The sequence below is a fragment of the Manis javanica genome, chromosome 16 (genome assembly GCF_040802235.1).
Source record: "Manis javanica isolate MJ-LG chromosome 16, MJ_LKY, whole genome shotgun sequence".
Lineage (NCBI taxonomy): Eukaryota > Metazoa > Chordata > Mammalia > Pholidota > Manidae > Manis > Manis javanica.
This window is the reverse complement of record NC_133171.1, coordinates 57478658-57502172: the sequence shown is the minus strand read 5'-3', so window position 1 is coordinate 57502172 and position 23515 is coordinate 57478658. Positions and strand designations below refer to the sequence as shown.

Sequence of the window (23515 nt, the reverse complement as noted above, 5' to 3'; positions counted from 1 at the left end):
TCTGGATTCAGTGCTTCCGCACACAAGCCAGGGGCCAGATATGGTAGCAGTAGCTGGGTAGGGCCTCCTGCCTTAGACTTAAAGATGCAGGTGTGATGGCAGAGGGGCCCTAAAGCCAGGTGACCGGGAACTTAAAGGGGAAGGATTACAGGGAGGGGTGGCTTCCTGGGGTCTGTGGCAGACTTAAGCAAGCCGTCTTCCTCTCTGCTCCCTGGCCCCAGGTGTGCTGGGCTCCCCACTCATCTCACTGCTGTTCTGGATCCTCATCTGCTTCTCCATCGCGGCCTTATTCACCAAGCACTACAGTGTCCGCCCCCTCATTGTGGCGCTCATCCTGCGCTCCATCTACTACTTGGGCATCGGGCCCACACTCAACATCCTGGGTGCCCTCAATGTGAGTGCCAGAGGAAGCTCCACCCCACACCCTGTACCCACTGCACAGCTGGGCCTGAAGCTGGCCTACTGTCTCCCAGCAGCCCCTGCTCTGCCCCACCCCCTGTCCCTAGGGTGGGATTCCAAGCTCCTCTGGGTTAAAAATCCATGGTCAGGACCACTCCATGCCTGCTCTGCCTCCCTGGACAGCCTGGGGCAGCAGACACTGGGAGATAGCTGGCCAGGGGTCACTTTGGGGCGCCAGCCTCAGGGCTGTTACATACATGGTATTAGTTGTGTGTTGCTCAAAGGTACTGTTGGTGTGGTAGACATAAAGATTTTTATGTTATGACAGTTTTTGGACAGATGGAAATAAGGTGCCGCGAGCAAGGGGGTGCCTTTTGTTAACTTACCCAAGTCACCGTAAAGGCCAAGGTTGGTCTTTTCTGACCCTGTCCTTCTTTACCTGCATCTCATTTTCTTCTGGAACCAGGCACCGTGGGGTTTCCTTCTCTCCTCTTCTATCCCAGGAGCCCACTTGCAATTAATACTAGAAGCATTTTTGTTAATGCTGTGTCTGTCAGGCTGAGCAGGTGTAGCTCAGATCCACTCCACCATGCTCTGAGCTGGACACCGGGTGGGCATGGTAGCAGGGAGATCAGCAGAGGATGGTCAGGGTGGGGAGGGGGGCACTGACCCACTTGCCTTGCATTTGCCCCCAGCTGACCAACAAGATCGTGTTTGTGGTGAGCTTCGTGGGTAACCGTGGTACCTTTATCCGGGGCTATAAGGCCATGATCATGGACATGGAGTTCCTCTACCACGTGGGCTACATCCTGACTAGTGTCCTGGGCCTCTTTGCCCATGAGCTCTTCTACAGCATCCTGGTGAGGTCTTCTGGGGGCCTGGGATCAGGCAGGGGGTGCAGGGTGGTTGGGGCTTCCCTCCAGTTGCTAGCAGGTCCCCAACACCAGTCTCTCTGTCTAGTCCTCTTGCTGCTAGAATGGAGGAGTGGATTTCCAGAGTCTTCCTCTACCTGACCTCAGCCTGGCCTTCAAGGCCCTGATGGCCACTCCTGGCCCCTGTCTGACTCATGTCCCTTCCATAGTTCAGTGGTTCAAGCCTGGACTCTGGAGCCAGACCACCTGGGTTTGCATCCCAGCTTGGCCACTACTAGCTGCATAACTTTGGGCAAGTTTCTTAACTGCTCCGTGTCTTAGTTTTTCCATCTGTAAAATGGGAATAATTAACATCTCCCTTCTAGAATAATTGTGAGGATGAAATAAGCTAATACACAAAAGTCACATAGCATGTGTCCAGGCATGTAGCAAGCACACTTTAAGAGTTGGCCATCCTTCCTCTGTATGTGGTACAGGCATACTTTGGAGATATTGCAAGTTCCAGGCCAGTGCAATAAAGCAAGTATCACAATAAAGTGAGTCAAATGGATTTGTTGGTTTCCCAGTGCATGTAAATGTAACATTTACACTCTACTGTAGTCTATTAAGTGTGCAATAGCATCATGTCTAAAAAAAAATGCATACCTTAGTTAAAAAATACTTTATTGCTAAAAAATGCTAACCATCATTGTGCTTTCAGTGAGTTATCATCACTGATCACAGATCACCATAACAAATGTAATAATAATGAAAAAGTTTGAAATACTGTGAGAATTACCAAAATGTGACCCAGAGACACAAAGTGAGCAAATGCTGTTGGGAAAATGGTGCTGATAGACTTGTTTGACGCAGGGTTGCCACAGACAGTAAATTTGTTTAAAAAAAAAAAAAAAAAAAGCAGTGTCTGTGAGGTGCAGTAAGATGAGGTGTGCCTGTGTTCGTGTGCCCATACCACCCCTCATGCTTCCCTTGACCACCCTTTTTCCTTGGCCTTAGAACCCTAGATCCCTTAACCAGGCCCAGTGCCCTGGTTAAGGCTGCCTAGGTGCAGACCCTATGGGGGGAGCCTGTGGGAAACCATGGGAGCATGAGCCCCTGGGTCCTTGGGTCCAGCAGCATCCCCAGCCCCTCATGGCCTCTCCTTGCCCTGCAGCTCTTTGACCTCATCTACCGCGAGGAGACACTATTCAATGTCATCAAGAGTGTGACCCGCAATGGCCGCTCCATCCTCTTGACTGCCCTGCTGGCCCTCATTCTGGTCTACCTCTTCTCCATCGTTGGCTTCCTCTTTCTCAAGGATGACTTCATCCTCGAGGTCGACCGGCTGCCCAGCAACCACTCCAGAGGTCCGGGGGCTCCCCTCCTGGGTGGTCTAGGGGATGAGAGGGTGTGTACAAGTGTGACATCAGGACTAGGACCTGGGAGTGCTTATCCCACCAGCCTCCCTGCCTCTGTTTCTCCTCTGGGTCCTGGGGAGGTCTAGTTCACACTAGTCTGCCTCCCTCTTCCTGGGACAGACTGCAGGTGGGAGAGCTTTAGGTTTCTGGCTTCCTAAGAAGCCACTTGTTTGCAAACCTTGTCATTCAAGTTAAAGTCAGTATTTGCAGAGGTTGCCCATGTGCCAGTGCTTGGGGTGCAGGCCATGCTCCCTGCCCTTAGTACACAGCCCAGTTGAGCCAGGGGCATGAAGACCCTTCACTTGTAGTCAGGCAGAATGGGGATCTGGCAGGATCAGGAAAGGCTTCCTGGAGGATGTGAAGCCGGGGACAGAACCAGGGAAACAATAGGGCCAGGCAGTTGGACTTTCTGGTGACCTTGTCTGTGTTGCCTCCAGCCAATCCTCTGGGGATGCCACATGGAGCTGCCACATTCATGGGCACGTGCAGCGGGGACAACATAGATTGTGTCTCAGGGGTCTCAGTGCCTGAAGTCCTGGAAGGTGAGGGTGGTGCATCCTGGGAGTGTGTGGGGTGTAGGTGCGGAGGGAGGTGGCCTGGATTGGGTATGAGCACACACTCCGCTTACAGAGGACAAGGAGCCAGACAGCACAGAGCGGGCTTGTGACACTCTGCTGATGTGCATTGTCACCGTCATGAACCATGGGCTACGCAATGGTGGTGGTGTGGGAGATATTCTCCGCAAGCCGTCCAAAGATGTGAGCATTTCCTGCCCCACTCCAAATCCATGTGGCCCGAGCCCTGGCCGAGTCAGCAACTGAGGGTCCTGCCTTCAGGGGCACAGCCAGGCAGAGCACCTTGGGCCTCCCTCAGTTTTCTGTGTTGCAAGCCTACCCCCACCCCCACCCCCTTCAGCTGCCTTCCTACCTGGTCACTGCACAGCTACAGTGTTGCTGAGCCCTTCCCACCTCAGGCTGCTCAGGCATCCCTGCCAGCTCACTGTAGATGCTCTAGTGAAAGACCCTGGCAACCAAGTCTTTCCCAGGCCTGGGAAGGCATGAGTCAGACAGCAGGCGGGTCCCCAGGCCACATGGGTCGCATCTGCAAGGCAGAGCCCAGCCTGCTGCGGGAGACGGCAGGGGCGCAGATGAGTCGGCTCTATAGGAGGCCTCAGGTTTTGGCTCAGCCAGCCTAGCCTTCTTAGTGGTCACTCCGTCCCCGGGCACGTGGGGGTGAGAAGCCGCCTCCCAGGCCAGACACAGGGTTTCTAGACCATGTGAGACCAGGCATCCTGAGGATGCAGCAGAGGAGTAAAAGGCTGGAGGTTACCCTATCCAAAGGTTAGCATCAGACACAAGCCTAGACCCATACTTAGCTTTCCATGCGAAACTCCTACAGGCTTCACCCTATTGGCACCCTTCTGAGCCCACTGTTCCCATAGCCACACTCAGGGCCTGTGATTTCAATTATCAGGGATGAGGCTGGGTCCACCCCGCCATCTTCAGGGCCCTGGGAGCAGGAGGTCCTCATTCCCTCCTCGGGTCTGGGTCTCCCATCACAGCCCTGACCCCACCTGAGTCCTGCCTGCTGGGTGAGCTGGGAGATGGCTGGGCCTACCCTCCATGCCTCGCCCCTGCAGGAGTCCCTCTTCCCAGCCCGGGTGGTCTATGACCTCCTGTTCTTCTTCATCGTCATCATCATTGTGTTGAACCTCATCTTTGGGGTGATCATCGACACCTTTGCTGACCTGCGCAGTGAGAAGCAGAAGAAAGAGGAGGTTCTCAAGACTACGTGCTTCATCTGTGGTGAGGCCCCTGCCTCTGAGGCCATAGCAAGGGGTGCCACTGGGGCCAGTGGCAGTGGCAGTCTGGCCCTTCCTGGGTCCCTGTGGCCACTGGGGAAGCCTGCCCTTAGGGCTGAGGCTTATGGCTATTCGCTAATCACAGTACTGGGGAGAAAGGATCCAGCTTGAACTTGGAGTAAAAGGGAGCAGGGAAGGGCTTCAGAAACCATTCCTTCAAAACCTTTCAGTTTACAGAGGCAACAGGAGCCCTCTGTCCTCAGACCAGGGCTTTTCCCATCCTGCTATAAAGTGTTAGTCCCTCACCAGCCACTGCAGGCTAAGGAGCAGGTGTCACCTGTAGGACAAATCCCTTATTCAGCTTTTCCTGATCCCTGGGTTCTTGGAATTTGGGTGTTTGCTCCCATAGTCCTCAGCTGTCCCTGCAGAGCTGCAGCTGTGGCAGGGCGGGATCTCCCCACTAAGTGGCTGCTGCTTTAAATAGAAGTGACCTAAATAGCCCAGAGTGGCTGTCGCATGCATCCATCAGACTTTTGAGCCTGAGAACAAATACCCCCACTGTATCAGGAGGCAGCGTCTGCTCCCCCAGTTGGCCAGTTGGGGGGCTCCTGGAGGCTTATGGTTTCATCCTTACCCTCTGCATCCTCAGGTCTGGAGAGGGACAAGTTTGATAACAAGACGGTGTCATTTGAGGAACACATCAAGTTCGAGCACAACATGTGGAACTACCTGTATTTCATTGTGCTGGTCCGTGTGAAAAACAAGACGGATTACACAGGGCCCGAGAGCTACGTGGCACAGATGATTAAGGTGTGGGAGGAGCAGTTGCATCTGCCTGCCCTGACCCTGCGGGCTCGACAAGACAGCTGTAGACACTTGTTGGAGGGGAGGGCTGGCCGAGGAGCAGAGCAGCAGCTGGAGCCAGCCCTTGGCTACTCGGGAGCCCACCAGCTGCTGGTGCTGCTAGGGTCTTTGTATGCTTTTGCGCTGGCTCTGTTGTCAGGAACCCATGTGCCCTGAAGGACGTGAGAGGCGTCCCTGGGCCTATGGGTGCATGATGCTGAGGAGTGTGGAACAGGGCAGACCCTGCCCTTGGCTGCTGCCTGGTGGACCATGCTGAGGGAGCCTTCTCAGTTTGGTGAGAGTTAGGGCAGCTTCCCAGAACCTGGACTGGCCCAGGCCAAGAGGGAGCCTGGAACATCTGAGGAGGAATCAAATTTATTCTGTCCAATTTTTATAGTAATCAAGGGAATGAAGGCAGTGAATAATGGGCAAAAGGTCTTGTAACCTTTCAGGTAAAGGAAGTCCATTAATTCCATCAAACGTGCATTTTCAAGTTACTGCACAAATTGCAGGCTAAAAAGAAAGACCGATTTAGTGGGAAAATAAAAGGAGTTATATTTGTTTTTTTCTGTAATTTGAACTGATCTTTGAGTACAGGTTTATCAGATGGTCTGAGAATTCAGCTTTTGGCAAGGAAGTAGAAAACTGTGTGGTGTCCCCTTGCACTCTTCTGTCCTGGGAAATGGGGCTTTGCCTCTCAGACACAAGTCAGATGCCAGCCATCCTTAGCAGAGCCTCCCACTCCCTCAGTGTGCCATCTGTCTGACTCGAATCTTCCTGAGGTGTAGGGTGTGGGGCATGTGTGTCAGGGTGGGGCGGGAGGAAGGAAGGAAGGAAGGCGATTCAGGGTCTGGGTGCAGAGGCCTTCCTCCACCTCTCGCAGGGTGTTAGGAAAGTAAACAGATGGTGCTGATACCGATGAAAGACTTCAGGCCATCTAACGGAAGCCAGCCTGTCAGTGATGTGGCCTTAAAGCCTGTAGAGGGTTCACTGCCAGCTCACTCTGGCCTGGGGAGGACCCTGGCCAATTCAGATTTTCCCATAACACATCCCTGGGGAGTAATTTTGCCAAGGGTGTGGCAGCAGGCTCCCTCTACATTACTGCCTTTCTAAACAAGGCTCTCCTTGGCTGGGCCCAAGCTGGCTCACCCACTGGTGATCTTTTTCAGAACAAGAACCTGGACTGGTTCCCCCGGATGAGGGCCATGTCTCTAGTGAGCAACGAGGGGGAGGGGGAACAGAACGAGATCCGGATTCTGCAGGACAAGCTCAACTCCACCATGAAGCTGGTGTCCCACCTCACTGCCCAGCTCAACGAGCTCAAGGAGCAGGTGTGCACCCAGCCCTATCTTGGCCCCACCCTGGGGACCCACACTGGGCAGCCTCTCAGAGGCTGCAGCCGAGGCTGCCATGGGGCAGGGGGTGCAGGTGCTGGTGCCTTGATGCCTCTCCCTTTCCTGATGGCCCCATTCTTGGGTCTAGGGTAGAAGACAGGTCCCACTCCCCTCCATGGAAAGCTAGACTGGGGTCTGAAAGACATGGTCAAGTGGACCCTTCATCCCCCTTGCTCATCCCCTTACTCGTAGCAGCTGCTAGGGAGTCCCTTTGAGGGGTTCACTGGCCGTGGGGGAGGTCCAGGCATCCTTCCGCTTAAGAGCCCCTCTTGCTGAGAGCAACCTCTTTTCCATCTGGCAGTGACTAAATCATGTTATGCAGTCCCTCTTAGGAAGGCTGGTTTCCCAGCTGCACCAAATTAGGGGTTTGTTGACACACTAATTGAGGGTGAGGGTTTGGAGCTGACACCGTCATTGCACTGAGGGTCCTTGGCCTGCTGCCAGTGCTGGGTCCACAGGGTGGGTGCCAGCTCCTCTGCTGAGCCTGTGGAGAGGGTGCTGGGCAGCCTGACCTGACCTGCTGGCATGTTTAATCCTAGATGACTGAGCAGCGGAAACGCAGGCAACGCCTGGGCTTTGTGGATGTCCAGAACTGCATGAGCCGCTGAGGAAGGCCACCGAAGGCCCTAACAGGGATCCTTGTCACTGAAGAGCTGTAATTTCCCTTGGGTGGCGCAGCCAGCCTGCCAGCCTCAAGGCCAGGTGCCCACCTAGCCTCCAGCTCCCATTCTGCCAAACACCCCCAAGCCACTCCAGGCTGACCATCATGGAAGGGGAGCCACAGAACTGACAGTCCTGCCTAGAGCCCTTAAAAATGACTCAGAAACTCACTGGGACTTGGCTTCCCTTAATGCCTTAGAGAAGTTCACTGAAAGGCCTGTTGCTTTGTCGCTTAGAGCAATTGACATGCTCTGTACTCCTCATGGGTGACCGAGAGGGGTTACCTCTTTATTTCAAGCACTACATTTTGGTTGCTGCCCACCTATGGGGAAGGTGCAGTCATGTTGTTGCTAGTGATTTTACGGCTTTGTTATTTAACTTATTCATGAGTGCTGTGCTCAGCCCTGGCCCTGGCATGGCTACCCCCATGCCTCCAGTGTGTGGACCTCACTGTCCAAGCCCAGGCCACCCCCCTCTGGAAGCCCCAGGAGGGCTGTTGACCCAAGGATGGAGAGCCTTGTTCCTGGGACCTGCTTCTTCCGGGCCTCCTGGGGAAGTCGCATGCCCAGGTGACAGGGCTGGGGTGTGTTGAGTGACTGGTTTTTGACTGCTTGTTTTTTCTCACAAATCCTTTGTCCTGAAAACTAATAATGTTAATTGCCTTAAATAAATTAATAGAAATCTAGTCCAATAGAAGGGATGCTGCTTCCTGTACCCTCAGGGGCTGGAGGGGTTAACATGGCACACTGGCTGAGGACAGAATCTGAGCCCTGCCTGCTGGCCTGCCTTGCTTCAGGCTCTTAGGAGATGCTCTCAGTGAAATCCTGCTTGCACTGACTCCTGGACAGAACTGTACCACAGTGAAACTGGTTTCTGTCATAACCCTAAATATTTTGTGTGTATTTCAAAACATACTGAGTCCAGGTACAAACAAGGTTAAAAACCCACTTCAGTGTCTTCCCAACAAGGGTTCTGTTGGCTTGTACCCTACCTTCTCAGCCCTGTTCCTGACAGAAGACAGCTCAAGAGGGGAACTGGATGCCCACTAATATGAGCTAAGGCTTCATGGAGTAGTAAGTTTGTGTCCCTGGCCAAGGCCTGTCTATAGCTCTACTCTTATCTCTTATGCCAAGTTGGAACATAGGTTTTCTACAGGTCAGGGGCAGAGGACCAAGCTCTGTCCTCCTGACTTGGTGGGAATGAGGGCCAAGCAGGCTTTTCTCATCTCTTCCACACCACCTCCTGCTGCTCTGTTTGCAACAGGATGCCTTCTTCAATATTTACCGCTATTTTTGGCTATCTCCCAGGAGCTCCTACAACAAAAGGGAGCCTGAGAATCTTGCCAGGAGCCAGCCAGACCCCCCGCTGGCAGGTGGGGCTCCTGTGGCTGTGCAGGAAGCACCTTGCCCAGAGGCCCTGTCACCTTCCCTTCTCAGGCCCAGACGGAGACCCCCGTTTCCCCACCCCCCACCTCAGGGAGACTTCCCCACCCTGACTGGTAGGCAGGCGGGGGCTCAGTGGCATACCTTCTCAGGCTGATGCTTTCTTTAGAGCAACAAGGGTTTCCTTTTTGTGAAGGTTACAGGAGATTCCTGGACCAGGAGGACAGAGGGAAACCAGGGCAGTTTTATTTATGATAATAATGTGTAAGACTCCACGCTTAGGTATGTGGGCGAGATAAGGACTGAGCCCAGGCCTTATGCTTCTCCTCGGGATTCCTGGGGGTAAACTTCTCCTGCAGTTTCTTCCACATGCCTTTATTAATTTCCTTAAACTCTTCCAAGGTGTCTGCAAAAGGGAAGACAAAAAGACACAAAGTGAAGTCTAAACTTGGATGATATAAATTGGCCCCACAGGGCGTCCATCTGAGCATGCCTTGCCTTTCACTCGGTACACTCCTGAAAAGGGGAAGTGTAGCCCAGGGCCTAAGCAAATTAGACAAGGTGATGGAGAAATAAGAGCTAGTGTGGACTGAGCACTTGTATGCCAGGCACTGCGCTAAAACACTGCACTTGGCAGTGGTCCCTGCTCACATCTCAGCATCCTTCAACATCTAAGCAAGACCCTCACTGCCTTCCTCCACAAGAGTGGGCAAAGGAATGGCACTGTGCTAGCTACACAACCAAAAGGCCCAGATTTTTCTCTCATAACTTGGCCTGCACCACACAGACATTATTGTCCCCATTTTTCAGATGTAAAAACAGGCACAGGGATGTTGTGTAACATATTCAGGTGGCACAGCTAGGAAGTGCTGGACTTGGGATTTTAATGCTGGCAGTGTGGGTCTACCACATGCTATGGACCCCATAGGCACCAGGGTGGGGGATGGACCTGGAACCAAATCTCTGCCCATCATTTCCCCACTGTGTCTCCTCAAATTACTTTAACCCTTGAACCTCAGATTCCTTATCTGTGAGATGGAGATAAAAATACCTGACTCAGAAGTTGTGAAGATTAAAGGAAATAATTGAAGTAACTTGCCCAGCATTTGCACCCCGCTCAGCCCCTCACCAAAGGAACCAAACAAAGCTGGGTTTCTCGGTCTTGGCACTACTGATGTTTTGGGCCACGTAATTCTTCGGGGGCTGCCCTGTGCACTATACAGCGGTCAGCAGCATCTTGGCCTCTGCCCAATAGATGCCAGTAGCAGGTCCCTACCTCCCCAGCTGTGACAACTCCTTCAGACACTGCCACATGTTCCCTGGTAGAGGGGTGAGGCGTCAAAACTGCCTGCAGTTGAGAATCACTGGTCTAAAGTTTCTCTAGGGCTACAGCCTCTCCACCTGCTATGATAATTTTACCTGTATTTTAAATTTAGATTTTTCACCTAATACTACTTAAATTTCATAACCTGGATTTTCATCTGTTAATAAAACTTTTGGAGAAGGAGAATGAATAGCTTTTCTGAACAAAATGGTAACTTATTTACCAACATTTATTGTTGGTGGATTCTTAACTAAATTAGGACTCACACTGTACCTCAGCCATTAAGCCCAGCATCCCACCCTAGGATGTTTCCAGAAATTCAGGTTCTCCTGTAGGGCACAAAGCAGGATGCTGAGGGATTCCTGTCCACTTACAAGCCACGAGGCCTCTTTTAGAGTCTCCCATGACCCAAAGCCCAGGGTGGACACACTTTGACCCAGATCTTGGCCACATTTCAGACTCACCAGGCCCTCAAATCCTTTCACTATAAACACTACAAGGTGTTTTCTTTCCCTGTCAGAGGAAACATTCAGTAAGTTCACTCCACACAATCACAACAAAAATATGAGGCTTACTGTGAAAATAAATTATCAGCAAATTTCCTGGAACTGAACTCCCAGCCAGAACAAGCTGTGGCCCAGGCCAATGGTAGGAAGTCTTCTATCTCCCCCTCCTTTACTGAGGGCCCCCTTCATGGAGGCCACCCTGAGAGTGAACAAAGAGGGCAAGGGCTGGGCCTCTGGAACTTATTTCCATTCTAATTTCAAGTTCAAACTTCTCTCAAACTTTCCAGGGCCCTCAGAGTGACCCTGCACCAAAGCTGGTGATTACAGGGATCCAGAGACAAAGAGGGAAGGAAAGGGGAAAAAGAAAGGAAGAAAGAAAAGAAAGAAAATCCATATATATATATACTTAAACTGCAATAGTGATCTGCCTGGCCAAAGTATCTTACCCCAGTTTTCCAGAGAATATTATAGTAAAAATAGAATCAGAGTCAACACACAATAGCAGGTGACACCACCAAGTCTTAATCTGTTCAGAAGGTAAGAGTTTTCTGGAAGACCAAATCCCCTCCACTGAATTGCTAAAGGTTGCCACAGGAATAGGGAAGAGACATTTCTAGAGTACCAGCAGGCAAATGTTTCAGGAGAGGTTAGCCTATTTTTGTATATGGTATCCTCGGCAATTAAAATAGTAATTTTCCAGAACCAGCCTCCTTCAACCCTGGCTCCCCCTGACGACACCCGCCATCTTCCCTCTTCAGTGACAATGGAAACAGGGAAGTAAGGAGGGGATGGGCCAGGCTGGGTATTTCCTGTCTTGTTCATTGGGGTCTATTAATGACTTCAAAACATACCTAGTCAAACCCACATCTAACCCACAGGCCATGTCCCCTGGGTCAGATAACTCTTAAGTATGGGATATCCCCATACACATCTATTGAATGGCTTTTTGTTTTAATTAAAACTCTCACTGTTTATAAAGCCCCCTTAGGACCATAAAAATAAAATTATTTTCCTTCCATCCTGATTTCAACTACTTCCATTTGGCAAATACATATTCCCCTGTTCCCTGCTGCCCAGCCTTGAATTTAAAAGCTCTAAAGATGGATTATCTTTTCTTTAAATAATGCTTTTGACCTTCTCCATATTCTATGGCCAAAAAGCATAAGCCCTTAGCTTCAGAATCTCCTCTTGGCTATTCCACAAGACTTCCCATCAGGCAAAGCTGCCTTATTGGACAATTCCCCTGGTCACTCAAACTCAAAAAGAATCATTTACAAACCAACCAGAAAGGGCAGCTGTGCTTTCAATACCTGTGGACAAGATCAGCTTGTACTCTTCCACGGACAGGCCACTGAAGCTCGTGTCTCTGGGGCGTGGGTACTGGTCACATGAGGTAGAGAGAAAGAATGGTGGGGGAGGAGAGAGATTAGTTCTGCAGTACAACCCAAGACGCCATGATGCTGCAGAGGAGCTTGCTCTCTAGCTGCGGTTCTCTAGCCGGCTGTGCGTGTCTGGAGGCCAGAGGCCTGTCAAGGAGAAGACCAGCGCCATCTGGAGGTCAAAGACTTGCTCTTGTGAGAAGGGTATCAGCTGGAGCTGGCGCCTCCAACTGGACTCATTGACATGGATCCTCTGGGAACACGCAGGCTGCGGTTCAGGAGGGCTCGGTGGGACCCATGATTCTGCATTTCTAACCAGCTCCCAGGTGATGCCCACACTGCTGCTCGTGAACTACACTTTGAGTTGCGATGATCTAGAAGAAATTCCTTTTCCGTGTAGCCTAGGCATCTGGCTGTGTACATTTGTGAAGTTACTGAACAGTTTTCAAGCCTGGGAAAAACCACACTAAATGGAATTTGATAGTAAATTCTGGTCAGATAGCTCAAGTCAGAGGTGAGGAAAAGCCCAGCTTTGACAGGGCCTTCCCCATCACCCCACCTTATCACCAGCATGTGGGGAAATACCAGCTGCATCAAAGTGGATGGAAAAATATGTGTAAGATCCAACAGTTATCAGATAGACCCAGAAGCCCATACTGGCATATAAAATAGACGGTTTTTATTCAAAATTATAAGTAGCTTTTATTTAAGTGACTTAAAAGCTTCTACCAGGCACCTTTGTTCGCTTGGTTGAGATTAGCAAAACCACAATTCTTTAGAAAACACTGCATAATCAGATATTCACTCATGCTTATTGGACAGACCCAATTAGAGGGCTGGGGAGAAAAGCCTGGTCCACTCACCTTGTGTTTGTAATAGTTTGAATGGAGTCGAGCTAAACTCTCATACATCTGATCACAGGCCTCAGGCTCTGCAATCTGAAAAACAAAGGACCCCCAAGCGAGTGAGCAGGGAGCACTCCTCCCACAACAAGCCGGAACTGCTGGAAAGACCCCACTTGAAGAGGGCATTCCCATGGAGCGGCCTGTGGCTTGGAGCTAGCTTCTCCACTCAGCGGGAAGCAAACTTGGCCTACAGCTCCCGCTGTTAGAAACCTCTCAGAAATCACCTTTCCGGAGTAATGGCTCCACCTCATCAACTCCCCAGCCTGAAGAAAATGGGATCAATCAACTGGCAAATAAACATTTGTTGAGCATCTATGACTTGTGGACCACCATGCCAGCTGCAGTGGAAGCCACAATAAAAACTTGGTATCGGAAGGGCGTGCCTCATAAAGACAGTGTTAGGGACAGTGTGGGCTACAAGTCAGAGGAGGGGTTCCCATGTGCTCAAGTAGTCAGTGTGCGATGGAAGTGAGACTAAGCCTGGTTTTGAAGGATGAATAGGAGTTGGGGAGCAGAAGGAAGAGTGGAGGGGGTCTTCCTGGTGGAGGGGACGGTATGTGCAAGCAGGTGAGGCAGGAATGCTATCTATGTTTCAGACCAGACTGCTCTGGCTGAGGGCCTGCATATGTGGGTAAAAGAGCCTCAGTGGGAGAAAAAGAAATTTTTTAATTAAACCTTCAATATGAAATGTATTAAATAAAGAATCTTTAATGAAAGGAAAAAAAAAGAATAATCTGAGCTTTCATCTATGGTAAATGGGGAGCTGTTAAAATGTTACAAGGGAAGAAACATGAAGAAAGCAGTATTCTGAGACAGAGAACTGAGGAGGGCCAGGAGGGAACGTCCAGTTCAGTTCTGCTAGAAAGGACAGGCCCAGGACTCCGAGGCCTTGCGAACAGAAAGGGGAAGATAAACACTGCGGTGTCCCCGCTGGAAACTGCAGGCAGGACTGGCAACATGCAGAGGAGAGGTGACTTTTTTGCCTCCCATACCACTTTTTAGTTTTCCCTTCCTTCTGCCTTGCTATTATTTACCTATAGTTCTTTGAATTATTCTGCCAAGAATTCTGAAAGCTTTCTCGAACAAAACTTTCTTTTATGTTTTTTCCCCAGAATTCAAATGATGGATTTTTCCAACTTGAATCCTTTCTTGAAGGAGGCAGAGCATAAATAAATCAGTAGTTAAGCATTTTAATAACGCAGCTCCACTTCTGCCTCAAAGTGCGTGTCAAATGTGGTCCCCACTTGACAGCAAACAAAAAAGGAGGCCATCGCTTGGTTCTGGTTGACCTCTGCCCTGGCTCAGGCCACTTGCCATGAGAACACCCAGGCAGCCACATCAGAAGAGCAAGGATTACGGGCTGAGGAGGCAGCCAGTGTTAGTTGAATAATAATCAAAGGCATTATTTGAGGATATTGGGGCTATGGTCTGAAAAGAAAGACGGATGGGAAAATGTGAGACTGTGACTGAGCACATTTCTGTGCAGTCCAGGGACTGTTTGGGCACCATTTCCAGGGAGAGTACAGCTGGAACAGAATTCTGCAGCACACACTTTGGGGGAAAGCATGTGGAACATAACCGAGGGCTAACACAGGGGATGTGTGGCGTGCCGTGCTGGCCCTGTATATGAGCAGGCCTCCGTGGCTATGGATAGCAGTGGTGTCAAACAACCTGGGTTTGAATCTTGGTACATCATTTACCAGCTAAGGGATGTTGGGTGAATCATTCAATTTCTCCCTGCCCCAGACATTTAAAAAAGATGTGCCCCATTTGCTTCATCATTCTCTGTATCTATATATACATCTCTTTCTTCTGGTCCATTTGAGAGTAGGTTGGGGCGTAATGCTCCTTCGTTCTACCGCTCAGGATGTTTCCTAAGAACAAGGGCATTCCCTTACATAACCACAGTTCAATGATCAAATTCAGGACATTTAACATTGATACAACAGTTTTATCTAGTCCACAGCTCATATCCCAATTTTGCCAATTGTCTCAGTAACAACCTTTATATAAAAAAAGATCCCGTCGGTCCAGGACCATCTACTGCATTTATCTGTCAACTGTCTCCTTATAGCTGGGACAGACCCCTGGCCTTTGTCTTTCAAGCACTGACGTTTTTGAAGTGGACTGGCCAACTTAACCTTTCTTTTTAAAGAAAAGATAATAATAGTCCCCATTTCTGAGGGCGGTGTGAGGAGAAATGAGGTAATGCCTGGACCGCTCTGAAACTGAGGACCTGGAACACAGATAAATGTGAGTCATTAGTTTTTGTTAGTAGTAGTAAATACACAGTTGTAGTAGTAAACACAAAAAAAGTGGAGAGACAGAACAGTCCAGGCCAATCCTGGTGACAGGGAAATGAAGGGTGCGTGGGAATGTGGAGGGCCCGACGCTGCTAGGGGAGCCAGGGAAGACCCTGGAGGGTCACGGCCATGAATGAGCAGGAGGTACCAGAAGGAAGTGGGGGCTCTCCAGGCACAGGGCCAGCTTATGCATATGCCCAGATGGCATTCAGTACCTCACGTATCAGTGGATCAGTGTTGCCATGTGACTGCTGGGGTGTGGCTAGAGATGGGAATGATGAAGCGACTGCAAGTTGATGAACTTCACTCCCTACCCGACCAGACCTCTGGCCCTGACCCTGGTGGCTCTCAGTGGTCACCAAGCATTCTATGGTCAGCTCAGCAGGGATCAAAGACTGAGCCTTGGTCTCTGCCAAGTGAGCAGCCATCTGCTGCACCTGTTCCTATTCTCCATCTGATGGCCGTTCCTCTCCCACCCCCACCTGACCACCTTCCTTAACTAAGCTCTTAGGAAATGTGTTCACACTGCTGACTTGCCTTTCTCCCAGCATTCTGTCTCCTGTGCTCCAGCCACTACTGTCAGACCACCAACACAGCACTTTCTGATCAAACCTGCACTCTGACCTCTTGCCAACAGAACTTCCCCTCGTGATTGTCCTCCAAGTTTTCTAATGTTGAGAATTCACCAGAGGGCTGCTCAGCCACCTCCTACTATACCCTCAGGTGCGTTAGCAGGCTGTCCTCTTCCCACCTTTCCCCACTTCTGATAGACGGTAGGGCAGAGAGGAGGGGCACAGAAGGAAGATGGGGTTACCTCTGTAGAGCGTTGCCTACATGAGGGCAAACAGCGTAGGGTCTAAGTGCAAAAAACAAAGTAACCCCCTGGGCTTCCTCAACCTTTTAGAATTCCTTCAGTATTAGAGCCAGTCTCCTAGGTTGTTACATAATACTGGATGCTCAATTAATAATCGGAGAAGGAACCAAACACCTAAACACCTAAAAATAACCAGTCACCAAAAATGACCTTGTCTTCCCATTTCCCATTTGTCAGGAATCTATATGAGGCTGTAAAAGTAGCTCAGTGGAGGGTATAGGAGGCTGAGCTTGGCCGACTTCTAGCCAAGTTCTTACTGCCAAAGTGAGATGGAGCCCTGGCCAATCCGGGCTCCTACTCACACCCAACCCAAGCTCAGTGATTAAAAAATAGTCTTGTTTACTACTTAAAAAGACGTCAGTAGAAATACCCATCTAATTTCAGAAGCCTCACCACACACTTACATCCTACTTATATTCACAGACTCCAGCACAAACATTCCTGAATTTTGAAATATGCAGTTTTCCTGATGAAACAAATGTACTGTGCACTTTTAGAAATATTCTTATGTACAAGCTTTAAATTACCGGATTCTGCATTCACACCTAATGAGATTACGGACATTTTAGGACTAATAGCAGTGCTGAGTTTGAAAAAGGCAGCAGTAGGACATTATGAAAAATTCAGATCTGCTCCCTAAATGTGAATAAAATAGATGTTCAACTGACAAAGTGTCCTTTATGGCTCTATTTTTGCTCCTTTTGCATTTCCCCTGCTCAGTCGTCAGTAAATTTCTCTTTACCATATTAAACTTTTATACAGACAAATCTCCATCAGTGCTGCAGGCACTGATTTCGATTTTCAAAATTGAATTTTGGGTGGTGACAGCAACTGGTACATAGGCCCCTATTCTAGTCACACAAAGGGATGCATAAGCACTTTTGGGAAAGGGTGTTGTAAATTGCTTGGCTAATTAAGGTAGAGTTGGATTCAGTCCAGGAGGATCTATGAAAAAAGGTTTTCATGACTTGGTAATGAACTTCTGAAATGAGTTCATTCCATTATGGGAGCCTATTCCCTTCAATTCAATTGCCAATCTATTTCTTGAGCGCCTACTATGCAGAATGCTCTGCTTATGGGGCTAAGATCAGGTGCCAAGAGACATAAACACTCAGCCTTAGCCCTAAAGAGGTTGGCAATGAAGCTAAGGGGACAGATATGGACATAATTAAAATTCAAACATGGCCCAGAGCAGCATGTAACTGAGTGTCAGAGTTTCAGGAGACCAGAGGTGGGAGCTGGCCACCAGGCCTAGCTAATGGGGCAGGTGGGGTGGGGAAGGGCTTGAGTTTCACTGAAGTTGCACTTCATAGTGACGGAGAGCCTGAATCCCTCACTCTGAGGACTGCAGACTTCAGAGCTGGACCTGGGCATAGGTGGAATGGGGATCAGAGGAGTGACTGGTGGGAGGCATGAAAAAGCAGGGGGACATGATGTTGCAGGCAGGCAGGCAGGGTCTTAAGCTGAGCTAAGGAGTGCTTCAAGGGCTGGGGAGCCAAAAATTTTTGACAAGTTCTGTGTGTTTTGGCTTTTGGCTGCACCCCCGTCCACAATGTACCGAATTCTCAAAGGATTAGAGCCACTTACATTATGGCCAACTTGGGAGGCAATGAGAAGACATCCCCACTGTGATTGGGTCACATGCTGGGGTGAGGTGAGAGGTGAAACACAGGGTGGAGCCAAGGATCAGAGGACAGTGTGGGCCTCAAAGGCTCTGCCTGCCATTTGCCCAGGAGGCAACAGGCAGACCCAGTGATCTTTGAGTCAAGTAGAGGCCTACTGAAAGTGGCTGACAATTTTCCTTCCAGGAGGAGCACCTTTATCTTTAAACATGCATAGAAAAATGCTATCCCTTGGTCTCAACTACCCTAACTCAGTCTAGGTCTATTGGGAACTGGGAGAAGAAAAGAGAGAGAGATGCCTGCATTCCTTCTCTGAGATGACTCTCCTCACAACTCCTGTTCTGCAGGAGGTTCAATATTGTAACTAAAAACAGCATCATCTGCCCTTTGGCCATTCCTCAGAAACTTGACTTCGGGGGCCCACACAAGGGTGGTGATGCTGAGAGGTGCCAGCACTGCCAGGCGGTTGTGGGGCTGGCTCCTCGTCACACTGAAGAAAGCCAAAGAGCAGGCTTAAACTGGAGACTGAGAAGACGGAATTACATAAATCTTTCAGTTTTCCTCTGAGGAGTTGGAAATATCACTTACAATACTGCAAACCCAAGCGAGACCATGTTCAACTCCTTTCCAATGGGGTCAATAATTTTCAACCTGAATATGATACACAAATTCACTGGCAGGTGAGGCCTTTCCTGGGCAGCTGCCTTTCCAGGCTGTTTTTCAGAGCCAGGCCCCGTACAGATAAGGGGGTGCTGCTGTGCAGTCAGGGATCTTTTAAGAAGCTGCTTGTGCACCTCATGAACTCGTTAGAAGGATTTGCTCCTTTCCCTGCACTTAATTCAACAATTACAGTTGTTTTGCCACCTTCCCCCATGTTGTGATTCTTTTATTAAGCTCTTGGTGCTGCAGGGAACACATGTGCTCTTAAGAAAACCACATTTAAGGGGAGCGAAACCCATAAACATTAGCTTTAAAATACCACACAGTAAGGTAGAGGGTGTAAGAGGTGTTAAGTGTGTTCCTCCTTCCCACGATCACCTCCCTCTTGGTGGGCTTAGTGTAGACAGGGAGACTCCCCAAAGGGCAATCTGAGGTGGACTAAATGGAGGCAGTGGTTTTATACTCTGGTTTTAGGTGTGAATGATTAATTTGCTTCCTAGTGAATCTGACTCTTCTGTATTGGTGTCCCAAGGACCATCTTTCTTCCCATCTGTCCTGGGGGGAAGTGGCTGGGTAGGGAATCAGGTGGGTGAACAGGAAGATTGTTTAATTCTTTGCCCAAACTCTCTGTGGTTCAAAAAGGCTTGAACAGGGAATGAGGAGAAGGGTGTGGCTTGATGTTTGCGGAACAAGAGGCCTTTCTAACATGAAGAAATAACTCAGGAGGAAAGGCAAAATCTCAGGGCCAGGCTGCTGGATCTGTTTCTTATATGTCTTGTCTTGTCACTTACTCCCAAGGAACCCTGAGTAAACTGTCTCCTTTTTCCGATTTTGTTTCCTCATCTGTAAAATGGGAATAGTGATGGTTACCTCATTCTGCTGCACTGAGAAGTGAGAAAATGCATGCAAACCCATGTCATGCACGTGTTCAGTGTTATTGTTAAGATGAAGGACACTGAGAGGCCAAGAGGCTAGCCTGCCTCTCTCCTGTTCAGCAACAAAGAGGCAGTGGAGCCCAGCTGCCTCTCCCTCCAGCCCTTTCTTTCTGGCAGCTGGCATAACTAAGGAGCAGCCCCACACCAATCAGCCAGCTGGGTTTAATGCCCACTGCTGGCTGCCAGCTTAATAAAAGGTCTACCAGAACCACCTTTCCTTCTCAAGGTTATAAATGGTCCGGGGGTGTCAGTGGGAGTGACTCACGGTGCTGCTCTCATTCCAGCACGGGGCTGCTCCCTCCAAAAATTATCACAAAGATTTACTAAGCCCAGGAGCATTCTCAGGTGACATCAGGATGAGGTACCATGACAGTGGTCCTGAGTAATGTGCCTGCTGCCATCATGATGTACTGGTTCATTCTACCAGGGAAGCATTCATCAGCTGCTCCAGAAATCAACCAAGCCATGACTTGCATCAATAGACATGACTCAAATCTGTGTGGGCCTGACTGGCACTCTCTCTCTAGGAGATGACAAAGGATGACAATTCTAAAAGGGAAAGCTCTACCCTCCTTTTCTGGCTCCTCTTATTCTAAGTCAATTAGGTGAATGTCATACTCAAAGATCTAGGCTCTGTTGGCCTCTCTGCTGGCTGGTCTCCCCACCTGAATTTCATTAGCATAACTCCATGTCTTCCCAACTGAAAGGTCTTTGGTGACAAGGACCAGGTTATATCCCTCTTTTGTAGTTCCTGCAGGTCCCATACAGTCAGCTGTCGATTCTCACCACTCAGGATACAGAAACATTCCCTCATTCTTCACTACTTCTCTCCATCCGGTTCTGCTACATCTGCAACTATATGCAAATGACTTTTTTCAAGAGCCATAACCAATCATTTATTTATCTATTCATTCAGACATTTACTGACTGTCTTTTATGTGCCAAGGACTATGCTAGACACTGGGGGTAGACAGATAAAAATGGCACCATCTTTATTCTCAGGAAGCCCACACTAAAAATATGTAGAGGGCAGAGCTCTAGAAAGTCTATGGGGTTTGCAGAGTTGGGACTGATATGATTCTTGCATTCAAGACCTTTTTGCTTTGGGCCCATGAAGAGCACTGCAAAAGGTGTGAGAGCCCTTAGTGTAGTCAACCCTCCTCTCACCCCTACGTCCTCCCTGGCCCAAGAATCCCTAGTAGACAATCCATCCATGCCCTCATCCAATCTGCTATCTAGTTTCAATGATGCCATTGGGTATGTTCTTATTCCATTAGGTAAGCTGGCTTGGTTCTGTGTTATCCTAAGTTACAAAAACACATGTTCCTGCTTTGACAGGTTGTGGCCAAGTTTTACAAGTCATTTCTTCAGGCTGGGTGTGTATCTATCACATTTCATATCCCTGACCTCTTGCCTGAAACCTAGGCTCAAATACCCCACTGCCTACTTGACATTTCCACTTGGAAGTTAAGTCTACTTGGCATCTCAAGTTTAACATGTCTAACACCAAACTCAAATTGTTTTTCCAATACCCCATCTGTTCCTCATCTAGTCTTTCCCATCTCAGTAAATGATACCACCTTCCATCCAGTTGTTCAGGCCAAAAAAGTCTAGGCGTTATCCATGGTTCCTCTCTTTCACTTTACCTCACATCTAAGACATCAGCAAGTCCACTGGCACAGCCTTCACATTGCAACCCAAATCCAACCACTTCCATCTCCCATGCTGCCACCCTCATCAAAGCTGCCACTCCTTCTTGCCTGCGCTGCCAGAGTAGCCTTTTCTCCAGTCTCGTTTCTATTCTTGCCCCTATAATCCACTGACCACATACAACCAGCGATGTTTTAAAAAAAGTAAATTCAGTCACATCAGTGCCCTGACTAAACCTCCCCAATAGCTTCTCATTGGCCATATGATAAACTCTACTAACCAGAGCCTGTAAGACCCTACTGTGCCTGGCTCCTGTCCTTTGACCTCAACTCTTAGCAAACTCCATCTCACTACCCTTCAGCAATACTGCTTTTCTTTCTTTTCTCTAACATGCCAATCTTTCCTGTCTCAGGGCCTTTGCCCTGCCTGGAATGAATGTCCTTCCCACCAAGCATACATTGTTGGCTCACCTTCCTGTATGTCTCCTCTATGTGTCACCTCCTAAGGCCTTATCTGATTATTATAACTAATATTACTAATTTATCATGCTACTCCAGATAAGTACCATACTGAATATAAAATAGACTATCTTACATATGTCTACTTGCTTATTGTGTCCTGAACTAGAATGGAAACTTAAACTTCACATGGCAGGACCATCTGTCTATTCATTGCCTCCTCAGCACCAAGCACAGAATCTAGCACATGTGGGTGCTCAATAAATACGTGGTGTATGAATGAAAAGAATCCCAGAGCTGCTGTGGCACCGAACTGGAGAAAAGCAACAACACAGTCTACACTCACACACAAGGGCATGGGTAGAGGACCCAAACCTGCCACACGGTCTACAGGGGCCTAGAAAGCACAAAAAGGCTTAGCAGGGACCTTGCAGAGGTTCGTGGGGATCAGCTCAATCAGTGCACACTGCGTCGGGGGTGCAATAAGCCTGAGACTATCACAAACTACGACTGGTGCCACGTGTCTCAACCATGGCTGCATCTACAGAGGTTTTAAAAATACTGAGGCCAAGGCCCTACTCCCGGAGATCCTGATTCAGTAAAGGCCGAATGGTCCTGGGTATCTAGATTTTTTAAAAGCTTCTTTAGCAATTTCAAGGTGCAGCCAGGTGAGAGCGTTGAGTAGAAGGCTGAGTCGTCACTCTACAGATCCCGGGAGGGGAAAGGGGGTACTCGCGCACGTGCGGCCGGGAGGGTGGAATCGGTGCGCACGCGCGCCCTCCACTGCTAGCCGGCTAGTTGGCCCCACCCTGCCTCGTCCTTTCCTCCCCTCGCGCCGACCGCCTCCCCGCCGCAGGCGGACCCCACAGTCCGGTTACCTGGGTGTTCTCTCCCTCCCGAAAGGCCTGTGCTACCCGTTGCCGCAGGTAAGCGCCCAAGTCCCGGCCCCGTTTGGTCTCGTCCACTGGCCATTCCTCACAGAGCTTAAGAAAACGCCGGTAGCGGCTGGCCGCCATTTTGGGCCCCGCTTGCCCCCGCCCCTGAGGGAGGAGTTGGCGCGGAAAGATGGCGCTTGCGCACTAAAGTTCGCAGGCTTCCGGAGGAGGTGGGGGCGGCGGTAAGGAGCGAGCATGAGCTGGCCCCCGGGCGCTCCGCCGCTCGCCGGGTGGGGGCGCTGCTCGCTTGTCTCTGAGAACCGAGTTAATTCAGTCTTCGGTCTTCTGGACCCCGCCCAGCTTCCAGGGGCAAGTCACAAGTAGAGTACCCGAGGGACAGCTTTGCTTCTTTTTCAATGACTGCACTAGCTGCAAAGTAAAAAACCTTCCTCCGAGACTTCTGCTAATTTGCATAAACGAATACATTTGCATGTAAATACATGTCGTTATTCGATGAAGTTGTGTTTGAATTTAATCACGTAGCACGCACACGTTGTGGCGCCCCTCTCCCCAGAGCCCGGGTACCTGCCACTACCACTTGGTACTCTGCCACAGTTCCTTCTTTAGTGCTCCTCAGCTCTGGTCCCTTTCTCGCCAGCTCCTCCTAGTATCCCTTCTGAGTGCCTCCTCCACAGGCCGCGCACTTTTCCCTGGCAGGCGCAGTTTTCTAGCTTCAGCAATGTCAGGAGGGTTCATTCAGCCTGGAAAACTTGTTTCACCAAGCCTTCTCTTACACATCTCCAGCTGCCTCATAATGTGGAATGTCGTGATTTCTCTTTTCAAAACATAACCCCACCTTACAAATTTTTCTTAAGGAAGGCTCAGCTCCCTTCTGTGCCTGCACTTAGCCAGGACCATCCCGTGCTTACAACCCTTGGCTTCCCCCACCCCACCTTTGTAACTGAATCTAGGAGACTCCCGCCTTCATGAAGTAGACTGCTGGGGAGTAAACAGCCAAAACACAAAGTTCAAAGTGACAGGGGCTTTAGTTGAAGTGTTAGAGAATGTTAGGGAATTTGGAGAAAGAAATATTCCACGGAGCTGGCTGTTTAGGGGAGTAGGAGGAGAAAGATCAGTGATGACTTCTGAAGGAGACAGCACTTGGAGGATGGTTGGAGGATGATCAGGGTTTGCATAAGTGGAAATGGAGGGACGTTGAGCAGAAGAATCAGGCCTGGACAGGAATGGGAGAGAGAGGAGGAGGGAGGAGTTTAAT

General features: G+C 49.6%; 2 protein-coding genes across 6 annotated transcripts in view; one reads left to right on the top strand and one right to left on the bottom strand.

Annotated features, from left to right (window-relative positions):
• ITPR3 (inositol 1,4,5-trisphosphate receptor type 3) overlaps window positions 1–8051 on the top strand; it is a 64880-nt gene extending 56829 nt beyond the window's left edge. For 3 of the 5 annotated variants that reach the window (XM_073224450.1, XM_037023812.2, XM_073224449.1), the window contains 9 exons: window positions 222–394; window positions 1095–1259; window positions 2425–2617; window positions 3106–3210; window positions 3299–3426; window positions 4308–4473; window positions 5119–5279; window positions 6482–6643; window positions 7246–8051. In XM_073224450.1, coding sequence (XP_073080551.1) covers window positions 222–394; window positions 1095–1259; window positions 2425–2617; window positions 3106–3210; window positions 3299–3426; window positions 4308–4473; window positions 5119–5279; window positions 6482–6643; window positions 7246–7314 — 1322 coding nt within the window. In that variant the 3' untranslated portion in view covers window positions 7315–8051. Of the gene's footprint in view, window positions 1–221; window positions 395–1094; window positions 1260–1747; window positions 1808–2424; window positions 2618–3105; window positions 3211–3298; window positions 3427–4307; window positions 4474–5118; window positions 5280–6481; window positions 6644–7245 lie in introns of those variants that run through there. The other 2 variants (XM_073224451.1, XR_012126161.1) reach the window with 2 other exon arrangements.
• A 921-nt stretch (window positions 8052–8972) lies between these two features.
• Window positions 8973–22414, bottom strand: UQCC2 (ubiquinol-cytochrome c reductase complex assembly factor 2). Its single transcript, XM_017669792.3, has 4 exons — window positions 22243–22414; window positions 12821–12895; window positions 11889–11958; window positions 8973–9154 (listed from the first exon to the last, which is right to left on the bottom strand). The coding sequence occupies exons 1-4, from the start codon at window positions 22378–22380 to the stop codon at window positions 9027–9029; spliced, it is 411 nt and encodes a 136-aa protein (XP_017525281.1). The 5' UTR covers window positions 22381–22414; the 3' UTR covers window positions 8973–9026.
• Window positions 22415–23515: the final 1101 nt, after the last annotated feature.